Source organism: Sus scrofa, chromosome 4, assembly GCF_054392235.1.
Source record: "Sus scrofa isolate SSC_HxYL_T2T_F1_AM1 chromosome 4, Sscrofa_HxYL_maternal_Yorkshire_Landrace_v2.0, whole genome shotgun sequence".
Classification (NCBI taxonomy): Eukaryota; Metazoa; Chordata; class Mammalia; order Artiodactyla; family Suidae; genus Sus; species Sus scrofa.
This window is the reverse complement of record NC_139386.1, coordinates 1136366-1155093: the sequence shown is the minus strand read 5'-3', so window position 1 is coordinate 1155093 and position 18728 is coordinate 1136366. Positions and strand designations below refer to the sequence as shown.

Here is an 18728-nt window from a genome sequence, read left to right as displayed (position 1 = left end):
CCTCAGGCCGCCCTGCTGTCCTCTGTCCCTGCTTTGGCCCAGCCACTCTCCTGAGGTGCCCGGAGAAGGGGCTCCAGAGGGCACCTCAGCCTGGGGGACTCGGCCCAGCCTGTGGCATCAGCATGTCCCCGGCGCCCCCTTCTGGGCCTCTCCCACCCACAGATCACACTGGGGACAGAGGCTGCCCCAACCCTCTGGCCATCTCAGGCCGATGATCCCGCCCGGAGGCCGAGGACTGCGCCTTCGCTCTGTGCGCCCTGCTTAGGCTGGGGGCCGGCCGCAGGCGGGAGGCTGAGCAGGGGCCAGAGGAAGGGGGGGTGGCGGCCCAGGAGGCTCTGGGCCCACGTGCATCGTCTGAGCTGGTGGCCAGCAGGGCTGGGCGGCGGCATGGTGGCAGTTAGGACAGCCAAGCAGACACAGGACAAAACCTTTATTGCTGAACAGGAAACGGCCGCGGGGAGGCCTGCCCGCAGTCTCTTCCTCGGGCGGGAGTCCTGGGGGGTACCGGGGGCACGCTGCTCGCCGCTGCCACGCCCACAGTTGGGATGGGTCTGGGGGTGAGCCCTGCCCGGCACCCCCTTGGGCAAAGCGAGGACTTGGGGGAGGGGAGGCGGGCGGGGCCCAGCCCGAGGGAGGCAAGGCCTGGCACTGGTCACGCAGAGCTGAGAGCCAGGTGGACAGGGCGACGGCCCTGCGGCCCCCGGGGGGCGCTCGGGGGCAGGCGGTGCCTCCTCTGGGGCGGTGGTGGGGCGGGCAGAGCCTCCTTCCTCTCCGGGGACGGGGACGAGGCCTGAGGTAGGCGCGGGCCGGGCCCCTGGGCCCTCACAGGCGGGGTTTGATGTGCAGAGACTTCCCTGTTCCAGGAACAGAGAGCAGATGCAGGAGCCCCCGACGGGAGGAAGGCCTCCGCTCCCCAAGCTCAGGCCTGCAGCACAGGTGGGTGTGGCCACCCCCAGCCTCTGGCCCACCAGCCCTGCCCGCCCAGGGTCTAGCACCCAGCAGGGTACAGGCCCGGCCTCGGGGCTGCGCGGGGAGAGAGCGGCTGCCCCCGGCAGTGGCTGGGTCACTGGCCGAGCTGCAGGCACAGGGGGAGGGAGCCTGCGCGCAGACACAGCCCAGCCCCGACCTGAGCAGGTCTGAGGCTGTCAGCATGAAAGCCAGGGTGTGTGCAAGCAGCTGCTGGGGTGGGGGGTGGGGGGACAAGGCCCCTGTGCCGGGTGACAGGCCTGGGGACACGAGGGGCTTCCCACAGCAGAGCAGGGCTCCTGCCCTGTGCGTCTCACTGGGCACCCGCTGCCCTCCCATGAGCACCGCAGGCCACCTCGAGGGACAGCAGACTCATTGACCCCAGACACCTCCCTGCAGCTGCCCTTAGGCTCTGCCCTGTCCTGGTCACCCTGCAGCCCGCCCCTCCTGCTGGGACCCCACTGCAGGGCTGAGGACTCCAGGCACAGGCTCCGCCAAGCCAGAGGCGGAAGTCAGGCCCAGCGCCCCTCGGGCCCCAAGGGCGCAGCCCCTCCTGGGTGGCTGCAGGGGCAGATGTGGCCCGGCTTCCTGCCCCAGGGCCCTCCCAGGCCGCCCTCTGACCCTCTGGCTTCCAGGAGGTAGGCAAGGCCTGAGCAGGGAAGGGGGGCTGCTGCCCACTGCCTCTGGTCCTGGGGCTGGTTACAGGGCTCCTGATTTAACTCCAAAAACAAAAAAAGCGGCTGCCTCAGGCTGCCTGCTTCCTCCCGGCACCCGAGGGAGGGAGGTGGAGGGGCTGGTGCCCAGCAGCGGGCAGTGGTGGGGCCGCTGCAGGCGAGTGAGCCCGCTCAGCAGAGCCGTGAGAGGAGGCTGCAGCCAGCATCTCCCATTAACGTTACGACTGTGAAATATGACAATAAAATGATAGCCGTATGGTGGCAAATTTGCAGCCCGCCGAGCTGCGTGGGGTTTATCGTCACTCAAACGCGCGGAGAGCTGTAAAATGTTTACAGAAAGGGTCGTTTGCAGCCATAAAACCCTCTTTTCTCTCCTAAACAAGGCTGAGTGGAGCCATTTACCAAGCCCCAAATGCTCATCGGGGGAGAGGGAACATCTGTTCTCTCCAGGAGTGTGCGGTGATCTTCCAGAACAAATTAACAGAAATGGGTGCTTTCTAATTAAATCAGCCCTCGGCTCGGGTGGTCCGTGCGGGCGATGCGGCTGCGCTCGCACCCGGGCTGGCCCTGCAGGTAGGCACCTGCCTGGTGGACACGGCACAGCAGCGCCCGGTCCGCGCGGGCCTCTCGGAACCACTTCCAAATTCTGCAAACCCCCCCCCCCGCCACGGGTCTGAGGTTGGGGGGCCAGACGGCCTACCTGAGTCCTTGGTGGGGGGGCTCCTGGGGGTCCGGGCCCCGGGCTGGCCCCCTGGGCTCGGCGAGGACTGCAGGGAGATGAAGGAAGGCAGCTTGGAGAGGCTGCTGGAGCCGGTCCCCGCAGAGGCAGCATCCTGGTCCAAGGACAGGGAGGCGGAGGGGGAGGCGGAGGCGGAAGGGGGGGAGCAGGGGGAGGGGGAGGAAGAGGCCGCAGGCAACACCCGCGGGGAGGAGGGGGGGGAGGCCGAGCCTGCAGCCTCGGCAGTGGGGGAGCTGGTGGTCTGTCTGGCGGGGCGCTGGGCGCCCGAGGACTTCCTGCGGGAAAGGAAGGGAGCAGAGGTGTGAGTGCGGGCAGCGAGGGCCCGAGGGGTGTACCTGGTGAGTGCCAGCGCCTAGATTCCCGGCCCTCTCCACCCCTGCCTGTCCCAGCAGCCAGCAGGTGTCACCATGCAGCTTCCAGGCTGGTGACAGTGACAGGGCCTCCAGCCTGAGGCAGCTGCAGTCAGCTCGCTGGGACCTCGTCCTCACCCTCTGGCGCCTTCCTCGTCCACACGGGCTCTCGTACGCACTGGGCAGGTGAGCATCACCCGGGATCCCCCATCTCCTGGGGAGCGGGGGCGGGCAGCCCCCATAGGCTGGTTTGGGCCAGAGATGCCCTTGGCTGCCCAGCCCGGGGCCTGGGGTGGGGCACTCCTGGAGGGACTTGGCCAACTTTGGACTGCGGTTTCTCCTTGGGTTCGAAGCCCACGGCTGGATGGGGGATGGGGTGGGAGCTCCCTCAGAGGGTCCTAAAGTCCCCCAGGGCAGGGGGGCTTCTTCCTGACTCCTCCCGGAGCTGAAACGTGAGGCACCCGCTGTCCCCGTCACCTGGGCCCGTGGCTGGTGGAAGCCCTGCTCCTGGGCTCTGGGGCTGTGGGTGTGGCTGCCCGCCGGCCGAGGCGCTTCCGGTTGCGGTGGAGCAGCTGGCACTGGGTGCCCCGGGGGCAGACGCCCCGGCGGGAGAAGTCAGGACACAGCAGCGTGTGCTTCTTCTTGCACTGCGGGGAAAGGGGTGCAGTTGAGCAAGCCAGCGGAGGCCTCGGCTTGGAGGCCCTGCCTGCTCCGTCAGGGGAGCTTGTCCAGGACGGCTTCCTGCTGGAGCACTGAGGCCCGCAGGCCAGAGGCCCCGCTCTGAGATGCCCCCTGAGCTAGTCGAGGGGCAAGGGTGCTGCTGCCCTGGTTGTACCAACACCACCCAGCTCAGCCCTGGGCCTGGACCTACGGCAGGGCTGGCTTGGGGGCTTCCCGGGGCACTAACTCCTCCTCCTGACCGCAGCCCACCCATCCTGGCAGAGGACGGGGGGTGGGGGGCGCTGGCCCGGGGGGTGCTCACTGTGGAGGGGGTGGGTTAGGCTTCAAGCCCAGAGGTGTGGCAGGTTGGCCAAGGCCCAGAAGCACGAGGTGGAGGCTGGCCACGCACCCGATCACCACACCTGTCACGAGGGGTCACCTATCCCTGGCAGACGCAGGGGGCACCATCGGGCAGGCCCAGGCAACCTCAGCTCTTCCCGCCTGGCCCACGGGGACCACAAAGCCTCTGCCCAAGGCCTGCCCTTCCCCGGCCTCCGGCCCTGGGATGGGAGCGGCCAGGACCACAGGGAGCATAATGCAAAGGTGGCATTCGGGTTTCCTCCCCGTCGCCCTGACATTCGTGACCCACTGGTCACATCAGCTCCCCTCCCCGGTTTTGTTTTACTTTCCTAAGCGGCTACTAGAACCTGCAAACTCCTACGCGTGGTTCACACTGGCTGACCGTCTACGGAGGGGGCTGGTCGGAACTCGCCGCCCTCCCGAGAACAACCAAAACCTAGAACTTTCGCAACTCGTCCCAGAGCTTCCGAGAGAGGCGAGTGGCGGAGGAGGGTGGGCACCAGAGCCACGGAGGACCCAGCTCTTCCCGACCTTGAAGGCCCGGGATGGCGTTAGACCACGGTCGGGCAAGGAGCGGAACCAAGCACAGACCAAGCGCTGCAGATCCGGAGACAACGGAGTCGCTGCTAGGCCGCTCCCTGACCCACCACGAAACAAGGGCGGTCGGGGGGCCTCTAGACCCTGATGACGACCAAAGTGACGCCCCGCCTTCTGCGGAGCAGCAGAAGCCACGCGGGGGGCAGTCCTCCCAGGCAGGCTTGCAGCATCGGCAAAGAGGATGGGCCTCCCGAGTCAGGGCCAGGGTTGAAACTGATCCAAAGAAAGGAGAACGAAGGAAATGAAAGAATGGAAATCAAGGGAGCAACAAGGCCAAGAAAGCCAAAATCTGGTTCTTTGAAAATAGTGACAAAACCGTCCAATCGGATCAAATTAGGGGAAAAAGACAAGGAGCACACAAAGGCTACGAGGAACATGCCAACAATGCTGGCAGCTGTCGACGTGGCGGGAGCCTGGCAGACATCAAGCCGATGGAGTCAACGAGCCTGACGCCCATGACTCGAGAGCACCGATGAAACGCAGATGAAGCCTGCAAGTCCTAGAACCAGTGACAAGAACTGGCACAGACCTGAACGACCATTCCCACCCCCAGAGAAACGTGAATTAGCAGTCGAACAATAAGGACAGTGCTGGGCAGGTGCCCACCGGAGTCCAGAGCCGCCTCGTTCCAAGCTTACAGGAACCAGGCCACAGAAGAGGAAAGCAGGGGACACATCTTTCAGCTTCGTTACTGCACCGGAACGACCTCCAAGCCAAAACCTGACCAAAACCAGATGATGAAAGAACATTCAGGCCGGAGTTCCTGTTGTGGCTCAGGGGTTAACAAACCCCACTAGCATCCATGAGGACGCAGGTTCGATCCCTGGCCTCACTCAGTGGGTTAAGGATCCTGTGTTGCTGTGGCTGTGGTGTAGGCTGGCAGTTGCAGCTCTGATTGGACCCCAAGCCGGAATCCCCACATGCCTCAGGAGATGTCCTAAAAAGACAAAAAAAAAAAAAGGAAAAGAACCAAGTTTAGAAAATTGGTGACAAAAGGAAACTTCCTCAGCTTGGTACAGAGGTTCCCGAAAGAACCTTCCAGAAAACATCAATTGCCAAGGGGCATGGCTGGAATCCCACTGCCTTCACCAGTCAATACCACACTGGGCTTACAGGCAGGGTGGACAAAGAAAGAAAATACATTTAAACTCAAAGGAAGAAAAATGGTCACTCTCTGCAAAAGACATGATTATTTATGTAGAAAACCCAGGAGAATCCGACTAGAAGCCATGAGGTTTTTGGTTCGCTCCCTGGCCTCGCTCAGTGGGTTAAGGATCCGGTGTGGCCCTGAGCTGTGGTGTAGACCGCAGCTATAGCTGATTCGACCCCTAGCCTGGGAACCTTTACATGCCGTGGGTGCGGTCCTAAAAAGACCAAAAAAAAAAAAAAAAAAGAAAAAAGAAAAACCCAGGAGAATGTGCGGATAAATTACTACAACTACTAAGGTAGTTCAGCAAAGTTGCTAGAAGCAAGATCAATATTAAAAACTGTATGCCCAGGAGTTCCCTGGCGGCCTAGCAGTTAAGGATCTGGGGTTGTCACTGCGGTGCCACAGGTGTAGCCAAAAAAATTCTGTGTCTCTGCACCAATGAACAGTGAGAAACTACAGCTGAGGACTGTAGTATCTGTAACAACAATAAAAGCGACAGAAGTAAATCCAGCAAAGGCAAGACAAGCAAGAACTTCACTAAACCAGCGCAGAGGGGAGGCCCGTGTGACGAGAGAGGGACCCTGCTGTGGGCAAAAGCCCCTCTGGAGACACAGGCAGCAGTTGTCAGCGAACTGAGGCCTGGATTCCGCACAACCCGCCTCCAAATTCCGACTTCTACAGAACTACCTTGAATGCAAAATGCATTTCTGGCAGGGCACGAAGAGCTAAAATAGCCATGAAAAACAAAGGTGCAGGAATTTCCTTCCCTGTTGTGAATTATTGCAAAGCTCAAATCAGCAGAGGGTGTGGGACAGGCTCAGGACAAGAGCCGTGAGCAGAAGACACGGGACTGAGGGAGCCTGAGGCAGAGGAGCCAAGGCCAGGCCCTCGGGTGAGGGCTCTCCCGCACAGGGCCGGACCTGGGAAGGTCGCGGAGGGAACGATCCCACAGGGAGCCTGGAGGCGACACAAGACGCTCAAACAAGACGCCAGGACCCGCACGTGGAGAGGGCGAGACGTCCATTACAACAGGAGCCTTTGTCCTTCAAACTACAGCACGAGGAAGTGAAGAAATAAAGCGCATACTGAAATGAGGCACTTGGCACTAATGTGATGGACAAAAGATTAAGATCCAGAATATTTTACACCAAAATATTTTATCTTTTATAAAATTTCCATGCGTCATTAAGAGGAAACTGACCCAAGGGAAAAATGTCCCCACTCTCCTGAAAGAACAAACCTGCAGGTATTTTCCAGAAGAGAAGGTGTAAGGGACGTGCCGGGAGGGTGCCCAGCCTCACTCAAATCAGAGAAAGGTGCAGTTCCCATCACGGTGCAGCGGAAACGAACCCGACTGGCATCCATGAGGACACAGGTTCAATCCCTGACCTCGCCCAGCGTTGCTGAGGCTGTGGGGTAGGCCGGCAGCTACGGCTCCAGTTCGACCCCTAGCCTGGGAACCTCCATTAGCCATGGGTGTGGCCCTAAAAAAAAAAACAAAAAAAAATCAGAGAAAGGCAAATTTAAAAATATATGTGATCAAGAGTTCCCATCGTGGCTCAGCAACAACGAACCTGACGAGTATCCATGAGGATGTGGGTTTGATCCCTGGCGTTAAATCTTTGAGTCAAAGATCCAGCATTGCTGTGGCTGTGGCCAGCGCTGTAGCTCCGATTTGACCCCTAGCCTGGGAACTTCCGTATGTCATGGGGTGCAGCCTAAAAAGCAAAAAAAAAAAAAAAAAAAAAAACCCCAAAAAACCACACATGATCAAAAGGACAGAGGCTGGTGGCATGAGGGGCTGGCAAGGAAGCCAGTCCTCAAACATGATGGGCACAAGCTGCCTGGGAGCTGCCCTGGGCTTCCTACCACGTGCTGCCCGGCACCTACGGCCTTGCGATGGGCCCTAGGCCCCGGTCCCCTCGGGGTGGGCACAACCCCGCTCCCCAGATGCCAGTCTGCCCTCCACAAAATCCACTCCAGGGCTCTGCCACAGCCACGGTGGCTCCTGGGGGCCACATGTGTCCCAGGGCCCCTCCATGCCTGCTGTCTGTCTGCTCTGGGCCAGGTGTGGAGCATGGCAGAGCTGGCGCGGGCACCAAGACCACACCGGAATCTTCCATCTGGCTTGTCCACAGCAGCCTCCGCCACTGGTGTGGCCTTCCCACGCCACGGGGTCCCGTCAGCGCATCTCTGTCCTCGGCCTCCCTCACGGGGGCCGGCAATGCCTCCCCTGGGGTGGCCGGTCGTGGTCCCCAGTCCTCAGTGACTCACCAGCTTCCTTGCCAACCCCCACAACCGCAGCCGCCCCTTCTCCAGCCTGGAGCCTGCCCGCCCCCTGGACCGCCTACCCCTGCCATGCTCTGCAGACGCCCGGGGTCAGGGCCTGCCCCAATCGCGTCATCATTCAGTCCCAAACTGGCCACCAAAAGCAATGGGACAGCCTGGGGCCGAAACCAGCGATTCTCGGCAACTCGCAGAAATCCAAATAAAGCCTGGAGTTGAGGTGAGTGGGATGAACCAAGGTCGGTATTCTGGCTTCCACAGAGGCTCGTCGGGTTAGACCCAGGCTGCAGAGGAGCCTGGAAGCAGCCCCTGCGAGCACTCCGTGAGGGGCCTGCGCAGAGACCGAGCCCAGAGCAGGCAGCAGGCCGGGCAGTGGGCCACGGGGCCGCCGGAGGGCCAGGGCCCCAGGCCTCGGGCGCGGATCCCAAGGCTGGCATCTGTTGGGTGAAAAGGACGGTTACCCGGGCAAGTCTCGGGCGAGCCAGCACCCACCGGGAGCGGAAGAAGGAGAAGAGCTTGGAGAGCAGGACGGAGGGTGAGACACACCTGCCCACCAACACGGCGAAGCCCCGAGGCCACAGGGCAATTTCTGGGGGGAAGTAAGCCAACTGCGGCATCAAAAGACCCCCCTGCCTGGAAGGTGAAGCCGACACATCCGTCCCCACTCCTCTGCTAAGCACAGGGGAGCCCGGGAGGAGACACCAAGGGGGAGGGAGGCAGGGGGCCAGGGGCCTGGGGCCCAAACAGTGAGGCGGCACTGGGCCTGGGGCTTCCTGTCGGCCTGACCTGGAGCAGAGGCAGCTGGCGACTTGGAAGCGACAGCGGGTGCAGATAAGGGGCGGCCCAGCCAGGTGCCTCCCAACACCGCGGCCCTGCACTGCGGACATCAAGGGCTGAGCGGTGGCCTTCGGCCCTGGCGTCCCTCCCTGCCCTGCGGGGGTGGTGCCAGGGGAGGCCCAGGGAGCAGGAGCACAGGACCCCTCCCCTCCCGGCCAGGGAGGCTCCAGGGGAGGCAGAGTGGGGAACCAGGGCATCCATCCCCACTGGGCAGGAAGAAGGCAGCAACCCCACCCCTGCCCAGCTGCCAGAGTGGGACCAGCTGAAACCGAAGGTCTAGTAAGAGCCAGACACTCATCACAGACAAAATGTCCAGGCGTCAAGAGGAAATGACTCATCGTCCCAAGAGCGAGGAAGACCTCAAACTCAATGGGAGAAGACCGGCAGCGCCAGAGACGCAGAGGCGCTGGAGTTGGGCGACAAAGGCTTCAACGCAGCATCGCAAACACGTCTCCACAGGCAATCACAAGCATGCTTAGAACCCCAAAAACAGCGTCTCAACGAGGAAAAGACGACGCCAGGCAGAAGCAAATGGAAGTATTACAACCGAAAAATACGATGAAAAATAAACTGCGATGAAAAACTCAGGCTACGGGTTCAAAGGAGAACACAGGGAAGAGTCAGAACCGGAAGCCAGAGAGCAGAGACTAAGCAACGTGCGCGACAGAGAGAGCGCCGACTCGAAGAAGGCGCCTGCGGGGCCCGCGGGGACACGACGGAGGCTGACACGGCCACGCAGCGGGGGCTGTGGGCGGAGCAGGAAAGGCTCCGAGGATGAGGCCGCAAACCTTGCCAACTGGGCAAAAGCACAGGCCTGCAGAGTCAAGAAGCGCAGCGAACCCTAAACAGGAAAAACCAAAGAAATCTACCCAAACACGCATCGCCGTCAAACCCACAAAGGCTAAAGACAAAGAAATGAAGCTCAATCAGCCGGAGAGAAATGACACTTCTTTATGGGGGACAAACCTCAAAAGACAGGGGGCCTCTCACTAGATGCCACGGAGAAAGTGAGATAACAGCGTTTTTTGTCTTTTTAGGGCCGCACTCTCGGCACATGGAGGTTCCCAGGCTAAGGATGGGACCAGAGCCACAGCAACGCGGGATCCGAGCGGCGTCTGCGACCTACACCACGGCTCAGGGCAACGCCGGGTCCTTCACCCACTGAGCGAGGCCAGGGATCGAACCCGAGTCCCCATGCCTACCAGTCGGGTTCATGAACCACTGAGCCACAACGGGAACTCTGGGACAACATTTTTCCAGGGGTGACAGGAAAGAGCGGCCCACCCAGAACCCTGCATTTGCGAAAAGGCACTTGAGGCATGCGGGGAGCAAGAGGCGCTCAGGTGAAGGAAAAGGGGGAGCCTCTGTCGCCAGCAGACCTGCTCCAAGTGGCTCCTGGAAGCTCCCTAGACAGAAAGGAAAGCGACCCAGACAAACCCGAAGGACAGGAAGGAAAACAAGGCAAAGAGGGCGTTAAAGCGCCCCGAGCCTCCCCTGCTGGCTCGGACGGTGGGAGCCAAAGCTCGCACGGTGTCTGCTGCCTGCAGAGGAAACCCTTGCGGCGGCGACAGGCTGGGAAGGCGGCGACAGGCTGGGAAGGCGGAGACGCAGGGAAGGTGAGGCTCCTGCGCGCCACCTGAGCTGCTCCAAGGCAACCCGAGGAAACGCTGGTGAGTTACAGAGCCCACACGCAGCGCCTGGCGTGAGCACCAGAAGCCACATGAAGACAGTCCTCAAAACGCTACCGACAACTCAAAAGTCTGAAAACTGCTCAGGTAACTCACAGGAAGGCAGGACAAGGAAAGAGAAAGAACAAAAACAAAAATCAAACTGCAGATGTATGCCCTAAGGTAGCAATAATTACATTAACACTAAGTGATCTGAATGCACCAACCGAAAGGCAGAGATGGGCAGAGTAAATTTTAAAACATACCCCCTATCTGCTATCTGACCTGCTGTGTCCAGGAAAGCCACTTCAAATATAATCTGCGAGGCGCTCCCATCGCGGCTCAGGGATGGAGAACCTGAGCAGCACCCATGAGGATGGGGTTCGATCCCTGGCCTCGCTCAGAGGGTTAAGGATCTGGCGTTGCCCTGAGCTGTGGTGCAGGCCGGCAGCTGTAGCTCTGATTCAGCCCCTAGCCTGGCAACTTCCATATGCCACAGATGCAGCCCTAAAAAGACAAAAGACAAAAACAAAAAAACAAACAAAAAATATGTGAAATAAGAACTGAGACGTGTCAGGAGAAAGAGACGAGCCCATGATTAGAGTTGGAGAGTTCAGTGCCCAACTCTCAGCAAGTGACTAAACAAGGGGACAATCAGCAAGGACACAGAACTAAAATACCTTCAACCAGCAAAGTCTAATTGATACTCATGGAATACTTCACCCAGCAACAGGCGGACACACATTCGTTTCAAGTACCCATGGAATAAATACCAAGGTAGACTATATCCTAGACCTCAAGAAATTTAAAAGAAATAACATCAGACAGTGGGTATTTTTTTTACCATGAGGGACTCAAAAGAGAGCAGAAAGATCTCCAAGCACTTGAAATTAAACAACACACTTGCAAAGAATCTGTGGGTAAAACGCAAGTCTCAAGGGAGGAAAAAAAAAGAACTGAATGAAGACATGATATTTCAAAATTTGTAGGACACAACTAACTAAATTTAGAGAGGACAATTTTCTTTTCTTTTCTTTTCTGGGATGTAGCCGGAGCATGTGGAAGTTCCTGGGCCAGGGATCAAACCCGAGCTGCAGCTGTGGCAACAGACAGATCCTTCACCCTCTGAGTCACGAGGACACCGCCTAGAGGACAAATTTTCAAGTCAATCATCTAAGCTCCCGCCGCAAGAACCCGGGGGGTGGAAAGCAAAATAAAAGCAAAGCAACACAAAGAAACCACAACGGTAAGTGCAGAAATCAATAAAATCAAAAAGAGAAAAGAGTAAAGAGAAAACTCATGAAACAAAGAGCAGGCTCTTGGAAAAGATCAATGGTGGTAACAGACGTCGGTGCTCCCGTCGCGGCGCAGTGGCGAACGAATCCGACTGGGAACCAAGGGGCTGCAGGTTCGATCCCAGGCCTCGCTCCGTGGGTTAAGGATCCGGCGTTGCTGTGGCTGTGGTGTAGGCCTGCAGCTACAGCTCCGATTGGACCCCAAGCCTGGGAACCTCCATGTGCCGTGAGTGTGGTCCTAAAAAAAGACAGAAAGTCAGTAACAGTAACAATAACAAACGTCTAGCAAAACAAAGAGAAAAAGAGGAAAATCACAAATTTCCGATACCAGGAGTGAAACACAGGTGACCACAGACCCTGAAGACATCAGAAATAATTAGGAAATACCTCAGATAACTCTACACGTGCACGCTTAGTAACTGAGACGAAGCGCGCCACTGCCAGACACACGCAGTCGACCAAAACGGACTCAAGAAGAAAGAGGCCACCTGACCACAGACGAACACACAGGAGCCCCTTGAACAGCAGGGTGTGAACTGCAGGGTTCGTGTAAACGGGACCTTTTCCAATGAGCAGGCGCCAGGGCGCGACACCGTCCGCGGCCGGCTGGCTCTGTGGATGTGGAGCCCCGTCTACGGAAGGCCGACGGTGAAGCCAGAGGCAGACCTTCACCCGTGCTGCGGGTGGGGTGGGGCGCTGGTGCCCCTCAGCCCCATGTTGGCCCAGGGTCAAGTGCACGGTTATCAAGACCCTCCCAACAAAGAAGAGTCCAAGCCTAGATGGTTTCAAGGGGTGAAGCCTACTAGACGTGCAAAGAAGAATGAACACCTACTTCTCAATTCTTCCAAGAAAGTGAAGAGGAGGCAATACTTCCTAAGTCGAAACACCCAAAACAATCTATGAGGACAGCCCCGCTTTGATTCCAAAATCAGACAAAGATACAAGAAAAGGAAACCGCAGATCAATATTGCCTACGAATACAGACGCAAACGTCCTCAACCAAATGCTGGAAAACTGAATTCGGCAGCGCACTAGAAAGATTCGCTCTCGTGACCCAGCGGGGCTTATTCTCAGAACGCAAAGACGGTTCACGTCCAACAACCAAGCGACGTAGCTGCTTCAGTGTGACCAGTGTCTGATCAGCGTAACAGGACGAAGGGGAAACCCACACGCTCATCTCAACGGATGCAAAGGTCTGACAAGACTCAACCCGTTTCATAACAAGCACACCAAATACGCCGGGACCAGGAGGGAACAGACCGCCCAGCATAACAAAGGCCACTAGGCCAAGCCCTCAGCCAACCGCACGCCCGCCAGTGAGAGGCCGAAAACCCTTTTCTGAGATGACCAACAAGACAAGGACATTCCCGCCTGGCACCTTCCTTCAGCACGGTACTGCCAGCTCTAGCAGGGCAGCTGGGCACAAACCGGAAGCAAGGGGAGAAGGGGGGAGACCAAGAGGCATCCAAGTCTAAGGGAGGCAAGCGTCTGCCCCCAGGCGACGTAATCTTCCGTGTGGAAACCCTGAGGCATCCACGAGGGAATTCTCAGAGTTTAATAAACGACCTCAGCAAAACTTCCGGAGACAAAATGAACACAAAGAAATCACTGGCATTGTTCTCCGTTTACAGTGAGTACGACCTAAAACAACCTAAAAAGGAGACAGAAACAACCCATTTACAGTCACATCAAAGCGCGTGAGATTCTCAGGAAGGGGTTTCCACCCAGGGAGGCGGAAGACCTACATGCTGAAAACTCCAGAACATTGCTGAAAGAAACGAATGGCGGCCGCTCCCTCGAGGCTCAGCAGGCTGAGGGCCTGGAGATGAAGGAAGTGAAAGGCTAAATAAATGAAAACTCGGCACACATTCACGGATGAGAAGATTCAGGGTTAAAATGGCAACATGACCCAGAGTGAGCTACAGATGAGACGCAATCCCTACGAAAATCCCACAGGCCTTTTTATTGTCCTAAACAGAAATAGAAAAACCCATCCAAAAACTTATATGGAAGATCAAGGAACCCCAAATAGCCAAAACAATCTGGGAAAAGAGGGAAAAAGTTTATTTTTTAATTAAAAAAAAATTTTTTTTTTCTTTTTAGGGCCACACCTGTGGCATATGGAAGTGCCCAGGCCAGGGGTCAAATCAGAGCTGCAGCTGCCAGCCTGCGCCACAGCCACAGCAACGTGGGATCCGGCCGCATGTGCCGCCTATGCTGCAGCTCACGGCAACGCCGGATCCTTAAGCCACTGAACAGGCAGGGATCGAACCCACATCCTCATGGACACTTCCTAAGTCAAAATACCTAAAACAATCCATGAGGATAGCCCCACTTCACCAGAGAACACAGGAGCAGCCAATAAGCCCACGGGGGCCAGATGCCGTCAGCCACCAAAGCCCCAGTGAGACCGCCTCATGCCCATGGGAAGGCTGGCAGGTGCTGGCCAGGTGACAACGAAACCCTCCCTCGTTGCTGGTGGGAGCTGGCCCAGCACAGGCCGTCGCCCTGTGTCCACACAAGCTGTGGTGCTCAGGCGGGCTCACTCAGAGAAGCCCCCTGCGGAGTTCCCTCTGTGCCGCAGCAGGTTGAGGATCCAGCATTGTCTCTGCAGCAGTGCAGGTTCGATCCCTGGCCTGGCACCGGGGATTAAGGATCCAGAGTTGCTGCAGCTGTGGTGTAGGTGGCAGCTGCAGCTCAGATTCAATCCCTGGTCCAGGAACTCCATATGCCACGGATGCGGCCAGGAAAAAAAAGAAAAAAGAAAAAACCCAGCCCCACTGGCGTCACCCGAATGTCCATCCATGACGGGAAGTGGCTGCTGCACACGGCGGAGCGCGGCCTGGCCGCAGGAGGGGCTGCAGTCCTGCTGGAAAAACACACTCAGGAGAGAAGCCAGGTCTCGTGCCTGCACTGAGGGCCTGGCTGTGTGAGACGCCAGCAAAGAGCTCAGAGGCAGGGAGGGTGTGGCTGGGGGCAGAGGGCTGGCAAAGCCCGACGGAGCCCCCGAGGGAGAGGCTGCCCACCTGCGGCGTCTACTTCCCGAGGCCCCCGGGAGGTCGGCAGGTCAGTGGCGACGGAAAGAACGGGCAGCTGGGGCGGAGCCGGGGCGGGGGAAGGCCGCCGCTTGGGGGGCTCGGCGGGGCGCTCCCTCACAGCACAGCGGAGGGAGCCGGGACGCCAGGGTCCTGGGGGGCCTGCCCCCCGCCCCCGGGCTCCCTCGGGAGGCTGCACGCTAGTCATCAGGTCTTCCCACTCGGGGGCTCCCGCCACCGTCCCGGTTTTACAGAAAGGAAGTCGAACCCTGAGGGTGAAGCAGCGAGGCCGTGGAGGCTACAAGCAAGGGAGCTGGGGCTGGACGGCGGCCCCACCTCGCGGGGCTCGCCACCGCCCCGGAGGAGAGGGAGAACGGCCGCTGTGGCCTCGGGTAGGGGCAGATCCTGGAACAAGACCCACAGGGACAAAAACAGAGGGACTGTGCCCACAGCCAAAGGCAGGACTCTGGCCTGAGAGAGAGCACCACAGGGAGCGCCCGCTGCGGCTCAGTGTGGCCGCCGCGGCTGGCAGCCATGAGGACGCGGGTTCGATGATGTGGGTCGAGGAGCCCGTGCTGCTGTGGCTGTGGCGCAGGTCCGCAGCCGCAGCTCAGATTCGCCCCCTGGCCATGCCCTGGGTGCGGCCCTCAAAGAAAGACACACACACACAGAATCGGTACCATGGGCAAGTCATCAGGCCGAGTGTATGTAACCAGAGCAGAGGTCCTGCAGGACGAAGCAGGGGACACGAGGCAGGGGACAGGGGTGGCCACGGAGAGGGGCCGGCACCTCGGCTCACTGCTGGGAGCCCCCTAGAGGCAGAGCAGCTCCTGGGGACGCTTGCAGGGGGCAGAGTGATAAGGAAGGGCTGGAGAGCATGTGAGGGAGGCGGGAAGCCGAGGGCGGGGTGGGTACCGAGGTGGCCGTAGATAAATCACGCATGTGCTCAGACGCTTCCCTGCTCTGCGCCGGGAGGGGCTGGAGCCGGGACACCCCAGCTGCAATGCATCCCCCCCCCCCGCCCCCGCCCGCACTCAGAATGCAGGGGTTAAGCACAAGGAAGAGCCAGGCCGCCCAGAGAGACGGCGGCTCCAGGGCTGGGGGGGCACCTCCTGCAGCCCCGAAAAGCGCCAGGACCACGTGGCCGTGAGACGGGACAGTGACAGCAAGGGGCTGAGACCCACTGGGTGGGGTACGGCCCCCGGAGTCCACCCCGACACACACGCGCATCGGGGGTGGGGGAGCGCCCTCCCTCTCTGGGCACCTCCGGTAACGGGTCCCGGCAGCCGAGAGAGCGCTGTCGCCACCAGCGCTGAGCAGGCTTTTCCGGAGCCTCAAAGCCTCTCCCACGGCACACGCTTCAACCAGGAGCCAAACCCAGCAGCTCGGCTGACTTGACAGCCAGTGATCAAGGGGAGCCCCCCACTCGAGCCAGAGGGGACTCGCCACGGTGCTGTGACATCTGGCGACCAGTCTTCCTGCAGGAGGAGCAGCGCGTGGCTCCCAGAGAGGGGACGGCGCAGGGGGGTTTTACTCCCCAGCAGAGGGAAGGCGCCCGCCCGCCTCCGCAAAGCCCAGGCTTGGCGAAGCCGGGTTAACAATTGCACTTGATTCAGTGGAATATCAGAAACTCTCTGGGGCCCATCCGAGGACTTCGACTCCAGGAGCAAGGCGACGACTCAGCACTTTTGATATTATTTAGAGAATAAAATTAACCCTCGCCGGCCCAGACTGCTGCTGCCTCTCCTCCCGCCGGATCCGGCCTGCTCAGCGCTTTTCCCGTCTATAATTACAAGCCGCTATCCATCATGTGGCAGCCGCGCAGCGCCGGCGCGCTGAAACGGACGCAGTAAGCACTTCCACTAATAGAAGCAGAACTTAAATATCGCTTTGATATTTTCATTTAAATTGGAATCTTTTACAATAATCACCCCCAGCCTCCGTGGGGGTCCTGGCCTCCCCCTACCTGGGCAGCTCTGGAGCTGCCTGCTGGGCCCACCTCTTGGGAAGGGCCTCCCTCCAGGTGCCTGCCAGCTCCCTGCTAGGCCCGGGTCTGCGGAGCCGAGGCCAGCCCTTAGCCCCCGGCCAGAGGAAGAGGATGCCTGGAAGGGCTGGATACCATGCACAGGGGGCTGAGCCCGGCGAGGGAGGCGGGGTGCTGTGCTTCCCGTGATCCCCTGGGAGCAAGAAGCAATTGACATGAGCTCCCCCAGCTCAGGGCCCAGCCCTGCCACCCCAGGCACCAGCAGCAGAGGGCCTGGCGTCCTCAACTTCACTGGAAGCTCCCCGGAGAGCCCCCAGCGCTGGTGCCCCCGAGGCAGCGCACTGACTCACGAGCATTTGGGGACAGTGGGCCTTGCTGCAGCCGCTGGGCTGAGCTGGGGAGTGAAGCGGCCTGTCCAGGGGCCCTATTCCAGGGCACCGTCACCTGTGCGGCCTCCCCCAGGCCCCGCAGGCTCACATGGCCGGGGTCCCCTAAGGGCAGCAACGACGATGGAGAGCCCACCCGCAGGGGCTTTCCCACAATATCAGCCTTCACCCCAGAGCCCGCTTCCACCACCACCGCCTCGGGGTCATGCCAGCTCCAGGGGGCCTGGGTGCCCCACCCATGCCCCTCACCTTTGCACCCAGTGGGCAGTAGCCTTTGAGGAAGTCAGTGCAGACCTCTGCTCTGCGGGACACGTAGACGTGGCTGTAGGGACAGTTGCTGTTGCTGCAGATCCCCTTCAGGAAGTAGGAGCACACGGGCATCTGCGGGGACAGGGTGGGGGGTGAGGCCACGGGCACAGCCCTCCCCCGGCCCGTCACCCCCCTTCACAGGCAGGAACACGGGGCCTCCAGGGCCCCAACCAGGGTGAAATAAACAGTGATGGCCAGCAGGGGGCGCCGCCCAGCCCAGAGTCAGAACCCCGGCCTCCCCAGAAGGCAGGGCCACGGGGCTGAGCACCTCTACCCTGGCACGGTGCAGATGGGGGCACGGAGGGGGTCCTCAGCCCAGCAGGTGGCTCAGGCCCAGATGTGCTGTCACCTGAGTCCGTTACCTGTCCTGAGCCTGCCCAGTGTCCAGACCAAGAGCCTTGGCCAGGGCCAGGAGGAGGGTGGGGAAGGGCAGGGCTGCGGGTCTGGAGGTAGGCAGAGCTTGGGGGCAGTACTACAGGGCCTGAGACCCGCAGGTTTCCCAGCTGCCAGACGCGTCTGCGAGCTGGAGACCCGACTCAGCCGGGGGTGGACTCTGGTTGTGCGCTGACCGCCAGGCCCACAGGGCGCAGGCCCAGCAGGGGCCAGCTCCACACCCTGGCCTTCTGATGGGGGTGGGGAGGGCCCGGGGGAGACCTGGTGGGGACGTGGGGTGGGCAGCATGGGCAGTGCAGTGCGGCCCCAGCGGTTTTGGGCCTCCAGGCTGGGATGGAGGGGGAAAGGCAGCCCATCTTATGGCCCCTGGGGGACCCGGGGCCTGGGGGGCAGCGACGGGGGGGTCTCTGACATCACCCACGCTGTCCTCTGAAATCAGTTCTCCTTGACAACCTGGGGGAGAGGCCCTTGGGGAGCCCTCCCCTCCCCCAGGCCAGCCTCCTGGGGGATGGAACCGAACTGTGCCCCAAGCTCCCACAGGCCTGACACCTCTCCCGGGGAGCCCTGCTGCCCTGGCCAGGCCTGCTGTGCTCCCTGAGCCCGTCACCCCCGCGGCCAGGCCAGGCCGGCTCCTCAGGGCGTCCCACCCCAAAAGGCACCCGCCTGCCCCTAGGGGCTGTGCAGGGCCTTCAAAAAGCCACTTTTCTGGGGTTGGGGTGGGGTGGAGGCAGAAGACTGAGGCCAGGAGGGAAGGAGGGAGAAAGCAGAGAAACAAAGGGTGATTTAGCGAGGAGAGTTTATTTTTAATTGTCTTTTAACTGCAGCGCAGAGGGGAGCGGCCGGCCTGGGGCTGGCGGTGCCGCGGCTGCAGACAATTCCCTTAATGTGCGCTTTGATACGGGCCCAAATTAGCGCTAATAAAAAGGGATAATAAAGCCAACTTTGCGCCAAACGGAACTCCTCCGAGCTGTCAGCAACGCTATCAGGAGGAAGCTGCGTTCTCATTTCAATTAACCTTGTTTGCACCCAGCACGTCCGCA

The 18728-nt window shown here is 60.0% G+C and overlaps 1 protein-coding gene across 3 annotated transcripts in view; it reads right to left on the bottom strand.

Annotated features, from left to right (window-relative positions):
- Positions 1-415: 415 nt before the first annotated feature.
- ZC3H3 (zinc finger CCCH-type containing 3) overlaps positions 416-18728 on the bottom strand; it is a 73671-nt gene continuing 55358 nt past the window's right edge. For all 3 annotated transcript variants that reach the window (XR_014843207.1, XM_021090417.2, XM_085021426.1), the window contains 4 exons: positions 17236-17367; positions 3207-3376; positions 2341-2654; positions 416-854 (listed from right to left, as the gene is read on the bottom strand). Coding sequence is in view for 2 of the 3 variants with exons in the window: in XM_021090417.2 (XP_020946076.2) it covers positions 823-854; positions 2341-2654; positions 3207-3376; positions 17236-17367 (648 nt within the window). In the remaining variant the exon portion in view is untranslated. The remainder of the gene's footprint in view (positions 855-2340; positions 2655-3206; positions 3377-17235; positions 17368-18728) is intronic.